General features: G+C 43.3%; 1 protein-coding gene and 1 long non-coding RNA gene across 2 annotated transcripts in view; both read left to right on the top strand.

Annotated features, from left to right (window-relative positions):
• Positions 1-1,830: 1,830 nt before the first annotated feature.
• LOC131880762 (PAX3- and PAX7-binding protein 1-like) overlaps positions 1,831-11,383 on the top strand; it is a gene marked incomplete in the record, with an annotated part of 11,471 nt that continues 1,918 nt past the window's right edge. The window contains 8 exon segments of the mRNA XM_059227460.1: positions 1,831-2,432; positions 2,941-3,306; positions 3,374-3,872; positions 3,946-4,135; positions 4,260-4,728; positions 4,731-4,844; positions 4,847-4,913; positions 4,915-5,070. Of these exon segments, the coding sequence (XP_059083443.1) occupies positions 1,994-2,432; positions 2,941-3,306; positions 3,374-3,872; positions 3,946-4,135; positions 4,260-4,728; positions 4,731-4,844; positions 4,847-4,913; positions 4,915-5,070 (2,300 nt within the window).
• Positions 5,159-11,266, top strand: LOC131880021 (uncharacterized). The gene is made up of 2 exons (XR_009373224.1): positions 5,159-5,427; positions 11,084-11,266. It is a non-coding gene; the product is annotated as an uncharacterized LOC131880021 (long non-coding RNA).

The raw sequence follows: 11,383 nt of genomic DNA, 5'->3' as shown, positions 1-11,383 counted from the left end.
CTCTAATATTCGTAGGGAATACGTAGGCCTTGTTGATCCTGTTGCATCCTTCAAGTCATTTTTTTAGAAAGCATTCCAGATCAACCATATATTCAAGGACTAGCTCTGTCTGCCAACTCGAACTCGTTAGTAGACCAAATATTATATAAAGTCTGAAAGGTAATATATAGACGAAATATAAACTTTCATTTTAATAGTGCTGGGGATTGTGTTCCCTGTAACGTTTAGAAAAGCCCGTGAAAAAACACACCAAAAAAAGATACTGTAACTAACTTCCAGTGTCTAGAAATCTATGATTACAGATGTGTAAGATGTTGGTCGAGCGGCTTAATGGGCTTAATCCAAGAAGAAGTGTGAACAAGGCAAATATCTTCTCCCCAGATTAAGGGGATTCAAATCCTGGTGGTGGAAGGTAACATGACAGCTCTCCTTATCATCTACAAATTCCTTGATATGGAAAACAAAAATTGCTCATACAACCCTCCAGAACGGTTGGGGCTTATATTTTGGGAAGTCTATTTGCAATTTTTGGTACAAATTCGGGTGATTTTTTATGCAAATTTGCTGTCAGTAAAAGCCACATTTATCTGCATTTTTTGCTCGGGGTTATTCATAAGTGCCCGTTGACGTTAAATTTAGTGATAACATGAAGTTTGTTTTGGACGTGTTGTGGAAAGAACACTTGAAAGTTATCATTAATATCTAATCAAACTTGAAGTTTGTTGAGTTTTTTTGCTTCTATTTACAAACATCTTCAAATCCTCGTGATTAAATATTTGAAAATAATGTAGCCCTTTATGAATATATAATCTGGTATTTACAATCTTTACTTCAAATTGCCTGATTGCTTCAATATTCACCTCTTATGCAATCAATGATATAGGCATGTTTGGAAATTCACGTTTACACATGATATACGAAAGCTATGATACAGAAGATTGAATATGATGCCAAATGAAAGTTCAAGATCAAAGCATTTCCAAACTTTCCTGCTTTATTTGCCATTTTTGCTATGAATAGCCGTTCTTGAGAAAGGGATCAAACGTCAAGTCTTTCTTATGAATATAGCACACAGCCAATCCTGTTGTACCTCCCAGAGCCAAGTTTTACTATGGTATATGGTATACATTTTGAAGGGGACTGAATTTTATCCTCCTTGTGTGAATGGCAAATAACTCTCCAAGGGTTAGTCATTGCTACATGCTTCATTGAATCTTAGAAGTTGAAGCCTCCCATCTTTTTTCAATTGTCAATTTATAATCATTGAAATCAATCATTTTTTCGCTCTTGTGATTACTGCCAATTAAGCACGTTTTGTCGACCATCTCTATTTTTATGAAGATGCTACTAAAATCATGCATATAGGAAGCAAGGCCTAGAGATTGCGATGAGAGGTGGCCAGGCGGCCTCGTTTTCAGAGGACATGGGTGACAGCTGAATGGCTGATAGAGTATGGTAGCTGACTTTTCAATCGGCTTGAGTGGCACTTGTTTATAGTTACCGATTCAGCTCCAGTAAAAGAAACACAACAAACTCGATTTTTACTCTTCTATTTTTCTTCTTCTATGCTAAAAAAAGCATGATCATACTTTTTTTATTTGAGTTGGAATGGTACAACAACGATTACCTGGCTTATGAGTGAGAAACGTGCATTGGTAATCTATTCCTGTAATCGGTCAACACCGTGTCCTTCGATCAATTTAGGCAATTAAGTCTAAGTATATGTATTGAAAGACCTTCAAACCCATCTCATCTCTCATCAGACCTACTTTCAACTGCTATCTATGATATGTTGTGGAGGCTTTCGTCAGCTGCATCCGCTGGATGGGATTGCCGTAGGCTGGGCGCCGTGGCCAGAACTCATTCAGATATAGACTGTGAGGGATGATCAGCTTCCTTCTGGTCCTCCTTACGTTGGGACGAGGAATGCAACCCGCCAACCGGCCTTGAACGAATCTTAGTTTGCTTTCCAATTCCTGATCATTCAAGAGCTATGATATCCTCCACTCATTTCCGCAAGAAAAGTGGCGCGCGAAGTAAGAAGCTCCGGAATGTGCGGACCACTCGATTAGACTCCGAGGATGAGGACAGCCCAAACCGCGGCGATTCGCCCGTTTTGGCTGTTTCGCGCCCGACAGTTGCCCATTGGGCCCAGGATGGTGAGGATGATGACCCATCGCCCGGGGTAGAGGGGCTACAGAGCAAATTGGCCCAGATTCGGGAGCGCAAGAAGAAGGCTGCCGGCCTTAAAGCGGCCTCGCAACATCTGACGCAAACCAAGAAACCGAGCCGGGATTATTTAGGGGAGGATGGAGATCATGAGGACGAGGACGAAGGCGAGGATGAAGAGTCTTCTTTGAGTAGTTTGAACAAGAGGACAACCACCACCACCACCACCAAGCAATTACTTAGCTTTGGTGCTGATGAAGAAGGTATGGATGAAAAAAAACCTTCAAAAGTAAAAGCGAACGTCAACTCTTTCGCATTCGTATTTGGTAAGGCCAAGGTTGTCTTGCCCACAAATTCTTAAATGGTTCTCTTTTGCCTGGATCAGAGTATTCGTTGTGGGGGCCCTGCGAATGATACTAATTTATCAAACAAAATAAAACATTTGAATACTTTTGGTTTCAAAGATTTGGGGGAAAAGACTTGGATCTTCTTGATGATGTTGACATCGTTTCAAAATTATCCAAATGAAAATGAGTCTCTTTACATGCCTTTTTGATACAAGCAAATAGACCTGTCTTTGCGTTACAGAGTCTGTCAATTTTGGTCGTTTGAAAAGTTATCTCCTGCTACTGATTTTTTCCTTTAATCTTGTTTAGGACACTGAAACGGCAAAAAGCACTAGAAAAGCCACCAAAATTCGAAACTATAGGCATAAAATGACTCAGTTGCGTTCCTTCGATTCATGTCAGATAAATATGTTTCTTTTTGTAGAAGAGGTAGTGTTTCAAGTGAAGAAATCCAGCCAATCTCGAAAGATCATGAAGCAGAAGAAAGCCGAGCGCAAACGCCAAAAACAGGCCATTAAAGACAATTTGAACGGTTCGGACTCAGAAAATGATGGCCCCATCAGTCAACCTGCTTTGAAACCCGGTCAAAGCAATGTCATCGAACCTGAGCTGGACATCAAACTCAATCACACTTTGCCCAGCCGTCCCGACAAGACTCCTCAGTCTTGGATACTCAGTGGCCGCGATGCCGAAGCAATGCATATGGAGGAAGAAGATGAAGAAGAGGAGGAAGAGCTAGAGAGCGAAGAAAAGAATGGCCAAGGGGATCCCATTCGAAGCATTCTTACCAGTAAGTTTCATCCCAGTCTGATCTGATTTGCTGACCAATAGCCTATAAAAATTTTCTTGCCTCATAGGCGGAGTCATTCCGGACGCCATGGCCATTTACCAGGCCAAAAAGAAACGGCAAAAGGCACGTGAGGCTGGTCCTGTCTCGAGCAATAATCGGGATTACATTCCTATTGATTCGGTCCGTCGATCGCCTCGTGATGATCGAAACGGTGGCGGAACCCGAGGTCGACTCGTCCGAGAAGGTGAAAGTGACGACGACGATGAAGGACGGATTTCTTTCACCGTCCAGAAAGACAATAAGAGTCAGGCCTTAAGGGCCACGGTCGACAGTGGCGAGGAGGACTTGGCTGATGCCTGGGAAGAACAACAATATCGGAAAGTGCTAAAATCAGGGATGATTTCGGCCAAGGACCAAGCTTACTACACTGATCAGGGGTTCCATATGAATTCGGGCAAGGAGTCCGGAAGTAAGCTTGAAGACTCCAAGTCGGTGTTTAGCAATATGAATGTGAAAACACCTTTAACTTACAACCTTCAGGGCATAAAAAATAACCTCAAAGAACGGTAAATATTAGTCCGGTCGTTTGGTTTAACCTCGGCATTTCACATTTTCATTTCCTCTTATCGTTTGTCCTAGATTGGAATCGTTGAATGAAGTTCATCGCCGTCATCAGAACGATGCGGATAAATCCATTGACAGTTTAGTGAACAGTCAATCGGAGATCGAACGGCTCGAGGTTCTCATTCCTCAATACGAAAGCCGATATAAATTTTTCCAAGAGCTTCGCTCCTACGTTTCAAATTTAGTGGAATGTTTCAACGAAAAGGTGAAATATTTTTTTTTTGATGTATTATTTTAATTGCCTATTTCGGCGAAACTTTCTCATTGTGACCGGCATTTACTTAGATTGTGAACATTAAGTATCTGGAAGAAAAGTATCATGCTTCCAGAGACAAGTTGCGAATAAATCATGGATCGTCGACGTGAAGACGTCCGTGATCAAATCATCGAGCTCTCGTCCAAACCGTCGCAATTGGACGAGTCGAGTGATGCTGAACGACGAAGACGAGCCGCTGAACGAGAAGGCAGGAGGACGAAGACGCCATCAGCAAAGGTTACAAAGCCAAGCTCACTTAAAAGTCAAGTATAACGAGGGAATGTCTTCCGACGATGAGTTATCGACCTCAGACCAAGCTAATCTGAGAACGATTCGCCAAGATGTCGAAAACCAGGCCCGCACGGTCTTGGCGGACGTGGTTGAAGAGTTCTCGACCGTGGGCGGGATCAAGAAAATGATGGGAGAGTGGAAGCGAGAGAATGGCGAGTCCTATTCCGATGCATATGTGTCGTTATGTTTGCCCAAAATGTTCTCCCCTTTGGTGCGACTGCAACTTTTATTTTGGAACCCCTTTGCGAACACAACGAAATCGAGCATATGGAATGGTACAAGAGTTTGGCCACCTTCGCCTACCAACACGATGAGACCGAGGAATCACTCACCAAGGATCGAGACAGAAAACTGCTATCTTTATTGGTTGAAAGGTTGTTCTACCGAAACTCTCTAGCATAATCAAGTTTTCGTACGATCCTTTATCGAGTACCCAACGCAAAGGTGTTGTGGCATCCTGTCACGTTTATCAAAGACTACCCTACTCTTACCGGTCAATCCAAGCAATTGCGCACCTGCCTCACCGAGATCAGGGACAAACTCAAAGCTGCTGTTGATCATGATGTCTATATTCCCATCGGTTACATGAAACAGTACGTATGAAATTGATCAATGTGTTCATTATTCCAATTTGGAATGAAGTATAACTAATGCAATTTTCTTTAATTTTTTTAGAGTGGCAGAAAATCCGTCTTCGCCTCATGCTCAGTTTGTGAATCGTCAGTTTTGGGGTTGTTTCAAATTGTTGAAAAACGTTTTGAAGTGGCAAGAAAGCTTGGTGATAAAGTGCTTGCAGATCTAGCCGTGAGTAGTCTGCTCAACAAATACCTCCTCATTGGCCTAGGCATGAACCCTGATCCTCTTGATGCCTTGGTCAAAACCAGACAAATTGTGTCTGCTTTACCCAGTTCTTGGCGAGAAATCGGCGTTGCGAAAGAGGATTTGGGTAGGTTTGCCCAATTTCTAGCAACTCTTTCCGCCAACCCGTGGGTCTGACGGAGTGCGATCGATCGTGGAGATGTTAAAAACTATTGAACTATCAAACCGAAAGTGATACTATCAGAAGAACAAGATTAGCATGATTGTAACGGAGGTCAATAATGATAAGTTTCTAAACTTTTTCACGAGTAAACCGTGTCAAATTCGCTTTATTTAGATAGGCGGTTGCTTTTTCACTCATGCCGTTAGTTTTTTTAGAGCTTTGCCTCCTTGGTGAGAGAGGTCCAGAGCAGACAAGCAATCCAGGCTGTGAACATGAGAAGTAAGATTTTCCCCGTTGCGGATCGTCCAAGAAGGAGCGCAAGAACGTAACTCATGGCAATGTAGAAGATTACCCGCTTATGAGCGAAAGACCTGAGGTTAATTCGAGCTGGTACCTGAACCTCGCTTCGTTCTCCATGTTTCCCTCTGATCTTGTAGACACATGGACCGTGACTGATCTGTCGAAATGCCGTACCTATTAGCCCAGGACGTTCATAGTAGTCGCCGATTGGTAGACTAAGATTAATCCAGTTTGATAATCGATAAAGTAGCCGAGCCAAGGTGTGAAATTCATCGCTTTGAAGTGGTTTTTCATCTGGATGACCGTGGTAAGTAGGATTGTATCGATAGCGTCGGTTCAAAATGTCCCATTTCCTCTCCGGGGTCATCAGTTCAGATTCGTCATGAACTTTTTGGCTGAGAGAATTTCTCCCGGTGAAGTTGACAGAGTCTGTAACATCAGTGGACACTGAAACACTGAAGAGAGTTTTTGCGAGACGAATTCCAAATTTTGAGCGATCTTCTCGATTTCGTCGACCTCGCGAGATGTTCCATCGGAACTGTCAAGAACCACGAAAGCCACTGGGACAACAAAGAAGTCTTGGCACTACTCGAGGACCCGTTTTGAGTGGATAAAAGTTGATCCTTTCGGAAATGGAGGTTGAACTGTGCTTCAGCGATTTGACCATTAAACTGGATAGTACTGGCAAAAAACTATCACTGAAAACAGATTGCTCCTGGTCATTGGGAGACTGGTGATCGAAGCTCGTGTATAGTGAAGAAGTAGTAGTACCCACCCATCATTCGACGTAAAGGCATTGGATTGTACTTTTTCAGAGCTTGGGGTAAGCCTTCTTGGGACAACCACTTTCATTACTCGAAAGAGCATGAACGCGTTTTTTACTGCAACCCAAGTCCATCCGAAAGAAACGCAGCAACACCTTCCGCAGAAGGTGATCGAAGAATTCGCCATTGTTCACCAAGAAATGTTTCCACTGATCAGCTTCAAACGTTCCACCATCTTTTTCACCTTGATTTGGATCTTTGTAGCGCCAAGGTTGAACAAAGCTAAAACCAGGTCTCGAGAATCAATCGGAAGCTCATATCCAATGGCCAATGATCAAATTGATAGTCAAAGAAAATGTTACAAACTATCGTACACTTCTCGAAGATACTTCTTTGTAGGGAATCGCGCAACTCGCTTTGGGACGGATGGAAGCCGTTGAAAAAGAAATGGAGATGTTTGATGAACATGCGAATAAGCTTGACCAAGTCGCTGGGCGGTGACAAATCTACGCCCGCTCCAAAGGAATAGCGTAGCTTCTGAGCCAAAACTGGTTCAGAGTGTCCAGGAACACTTGGGATTTCCACAACTCTGCGCCCGAACGAGATGATTGCAAAAGCTCGTTCGATTCGTTCAAATTCGATTTCTTTGAATGTGAAAAATCCGCACGCAACAAGGACGACAGTTTTCCTTGGCTGGCGGAACCGGTGTGCCCGCTTGGGACCTCAGTGAGGCGGGCGTGGGAGGGTGGGGCAGGACTAGATCACTCACTTGGAATCGGTAATCCGCTCCCCCAATGGGCAGAAAATGGGAGAGATAGTCTTCGAAAAGGATCGGATACAACGACTCAGCTTCGAGGTTAGCTCCACTCTGATATAGCCATTCCGATCCTTGGCTGATGAGCGCGAAGAAATGATGGAAATAATATTCAAAGGGACTCAGTGGCACGCTGGTTTGTGACGGGTCCATCCCCGAACCCGAGTTCAAAACCCGAGAAGAGCCCATTCACATGTGCCGTGCCTTGATCCGCAACGGATGGTGAGTGGGGCAAGCGATTAACGGGGAAATCGTACACGCAAGTCGAATCCAACATGAGGAATTGAATCAAATTCATCATTCCTCCGCCGGAACTGGACAAGAATTGCAGGGCCGCGGAAAAATCCCGATATTGACGGTGCTTGTGAGGGTAGTCAGATGCCAACCTCGACCATATTTGGCGGCTTGTACGGCCTGACTCCAAAAATGTCACCCACCACCAACACGAACAAGGGATCCAGGTCCTTGTGGCGTCAGATGGAAGGCGTTACTCGGACTCAGCAGGCGGTCTAATTCCCGGATTTTCTCGCTGAGCGACGTGACATTGGGCGGGCGGTCGAGTACGGCCTTCACCTGGGCCAATTGGGCGCTTAATCCGCCTTGGCCGGGCGAGTACGGCTGTGGGGGCGAGTGGCCAGTCGGATTAGAGCCATAAATAAGGCTGATATCCGCCCGAGGCGTTGGAGCTCATGCCGCCGAAAAGTTGATGGCAGAGCGGTTGAGAATCCGGACAAGGCCTGCCACTGGCCACACGGGCACCACGGCCAACACGAGTGGTGAGCTCGGGTAGCTCATAATGGATAGGCGGGGTGGGACGGCGAAAAGAAGCTGGACAAATAACGCTTACACCGGGGTCAAGAGCCGGATGGGCCAATTGGTTTTTCCGCTTTCACAACAGTTCCGAACAGCGTTGCCATTTTGACTGACGTGTATGAATTGGGACAAACCCGAATAGGGGATCGGTTACGATATACTTTTCCTCTTTCTTTCTGGACAGAACCTGTAATTTTGTTGGAACGATGGAGGAAAAGGTTCCGTTGTATCGGTCTAAACCTGAATAACTTACCCTGACACGCCATGCCTTTTAAGTCGTCATTTCAAGATTTTAGAACTGTTCACTCAGAACGCTCAGAACGCTTCCTGTTTAATCACGCTACCTCGAACGAGTACGAAACAAGGCTGGCAGCTAGGAGGATTTTTCGATGCTTAGTTTTTGAAAATTAGCATTATTTCAAAGCCGCTAGCTAGCTTTGGATTTTTTCATCGGTCTGGTTTTTAGCATTAAACTAGCATTATTTGCATGGTACAGGATTGTGAAACCTTGTCTAGCATTTAGCATTTGCCTAGGATTATTTCTCTGAAAAACTCTCAAAAAGGGAAGAAAAGCAAAAAATTGATCTCACCAGGAAAGTAAATTTGCCGGTGTTAACAATGTTCTTCTATTGGATCCATTTGCCGTTCCATGAAATTGGCGTGATGCAGCCACAAAATGATTTTACATTGGAATGTTTACTTTACATTGAGCTGGCAAAATGGTTCATTCTAGTTGCTTCTCAACTTAAAGGGAGATTTAGCCAAATTTCTGTATATACCCAGATCTTGGTATATGTCTGCAGTCTGCAGACTTTTGGTCACATAAAAAGATTGTTTTGCTACTGTGGGTTGCCTAACACAAACCAATAAGTTGTTGAAAATGGTCAGTGAATGCTTAGGATCGAGTTGGAATCTTTTAAACCAATGTAAGTGTGGATTAATTTCATTGTATTCTTTTAACAGAAAAAGTAATGATATTCAAAATTAGAGATTAGACAAATATTGATACCAGTTGTAGCTCTTGCTTAATGTCCTCTTTGAAGTATTGATGCACACGACAAAAGTAAATCATTCTATCTTTATGATCTAATCTCACCAAGAAGAGCATTTTTTGACGATAACAACAATGTTTAATGGTCAATGAAACCAAGGTGCTGCTTGAGGAACATGCACCCCCAGTCAACTGATTTGACCAGTGTGGAGTTGAAGAGGTGTCTCTTACTTATAGTAGAAAACGAAAAGACAGTTGTGGAGAAAACAGTATGTCCTGGTTATCTAAAACAGCCTTGTCCTGATGGAAGGAAAGGCTATCAGTTTGACCACCCTAAATGGTGTCAAAAACTTCCCAAGTTCGGCCTTGAGAAGTACAATAGAAAGAAGGGAAGATTGTCCTTTTTTCCACCCTTAGATGTGCCATCAGCCCATGAGACTGAGACGTGTTTAATGAACAATGCATCTCTGTCCACGTAGATGGGATGCAAAGGAAACAGAGGTACAGGCAAGCTCAGTTTCCATAGTTACAGCTGACCCTATTCCTAAACCTAATCCCACCCCACCCCTTCATTTAACCGATTTAGCTTCCTCCCTCCCTCTTTCTCCTCCCCTCATTCTCTCTCGATTCCCTCCTCTTCCTTCAAATACCCAATCTACACCCTTTCCTATAAACACTCTCCTCCCTAATATTCCTTGTCCCCGCCCTATTCCCAAAATACATTCCTATTCAAATGTAGCTGCCCAACCCATTCATCAAACCTACCATCCCCATTAGTTCATATGCTTTGCCTCCAGTAGAACGTACCTTTGTTGATAAGAGGGATTTTTTTACGGTTGGAGAGGATGGTCCAAGATCTTGTGAGCTTGGTCCGTCAAAGGGAGGCCCATAAAGGGGCTAAATTTGGAACGGGCATTGTCTGATTTTCTAAAAAAGACAGCACAAAAGTTAAGATCTTAGAAGAACTAGCCGTTGAGAGAGAGATTTCATTCATCTCTATAACAGAACTTGGCTTCGACCAGGGGTCCTAGATGCAGAACTATCCATTAGTGGTTTCAACTTGATTCGATGGGATAGGGTAAGTCCTGATAATCCCATATTCCCACTGTGGGGTGTATGCCTAGATGTTAGGAATGATTTGCACATTAGTCACGTGCAAATGTCAAAAGGAGAAGTAGAGGTCTTAGTTTGTCATATCCGAGGGTTGATCTGTCGATTGTAACAAATGTATAGCCCCCTTCTTGTTCGAGATGCTCTTAATGTCAACTCTCCAATTCACTGGAAAAGCAGTTGGATCTGGCAGTTTCCCCAAAAGTGTTCTTTGTAGGGGACTTTAATTTTCCGGCTAGCGTTGTAGAGTGGAGGCTAGTGCCGATGGATATTATTCCATTTTGAAATTGACATCTCAGTTTTCGAAATAGCTGGCAGATTTTCCAATCTTGAGCAATTTCTCCCAGCGTGTTGGTGTAGCCACCAAAGCAAAATAACGTTCTGGATACGATCATTCCAATGACCCTGATCTGATCCAGTAGTATGTCCATGTGAACATCTAGTAATCTGTCAGATCATCATGTTTCTTGAGATAGGATTGACCCATAATTCAAAAGCCGGTGTGCTCTAAGTAAAACCGGCCAAAAAGGACAGTCTGGCTAAATTCAAGTTCAAAGTGTGAACATTTATTATAGAAATATTAGAAGAACTTGACCTGATTTCAATTCTGAAACAAGAATCGTCCATAGATGCAAGCCATTGACAAATTATTTTCAATTTTTAAGGAACATTGCTCCAATCTAGGCAACCTCTAAATGTGTTTTTGAAAGGTGGGAACCCGGACAAAAAATTCCAAATATTTAGGAAGACTTTGGTTTTTTCAAAAAAAAAAATCTTCTTTTTTCTAGTGTTCTTGGCGAGAAATCGGCGTTGCGAAAGAGGATTTGGGTAGGTTTGCCCAATTTCTAGCAACTCTTTCCGCCAAACCCGTGGGTCCTGACGGAGTGCGATCGATCGTGGAGATGTTAAAACTATTGAACTATCAAACCGAAAGTGATACTATCAGAAGAACAAGATTAGCATGATTGTAACGGAGGTCAATAATGATAAGTTTCTAAACTTTTTCACGAGTAAACCGTGTCAAATTCGCTTTATTTAGATAGGCGGTTGCTTTTTCACTCATGCCGTTAGTTTTTTTAGAGCTTTGCCTCCTTGGTGAGAGAGGTCCAGAGCAGACAAGCAATCCAGGCTG

The sequence above is a fragment of the Tigriopus californicus genome, chromosome 5 (genome assembly GCF_007210705.1).
Source record: "Tigriopus californicus strain San Diego chromosome 5, Tcal_SD_v2.1, whole genome shotgun sequence".
NCBI lineage: Eukaryota > Metazoa > Arthropoda > Copepoda > Harpacticoida > Harpacticidae > Tigriopus > Tigriopus californicus.
The sequence above is the reverse complement of the archived record's forward strand: the minus strand, read 5'-3'. Positions and strand labels throughout refer to the sequence as shown.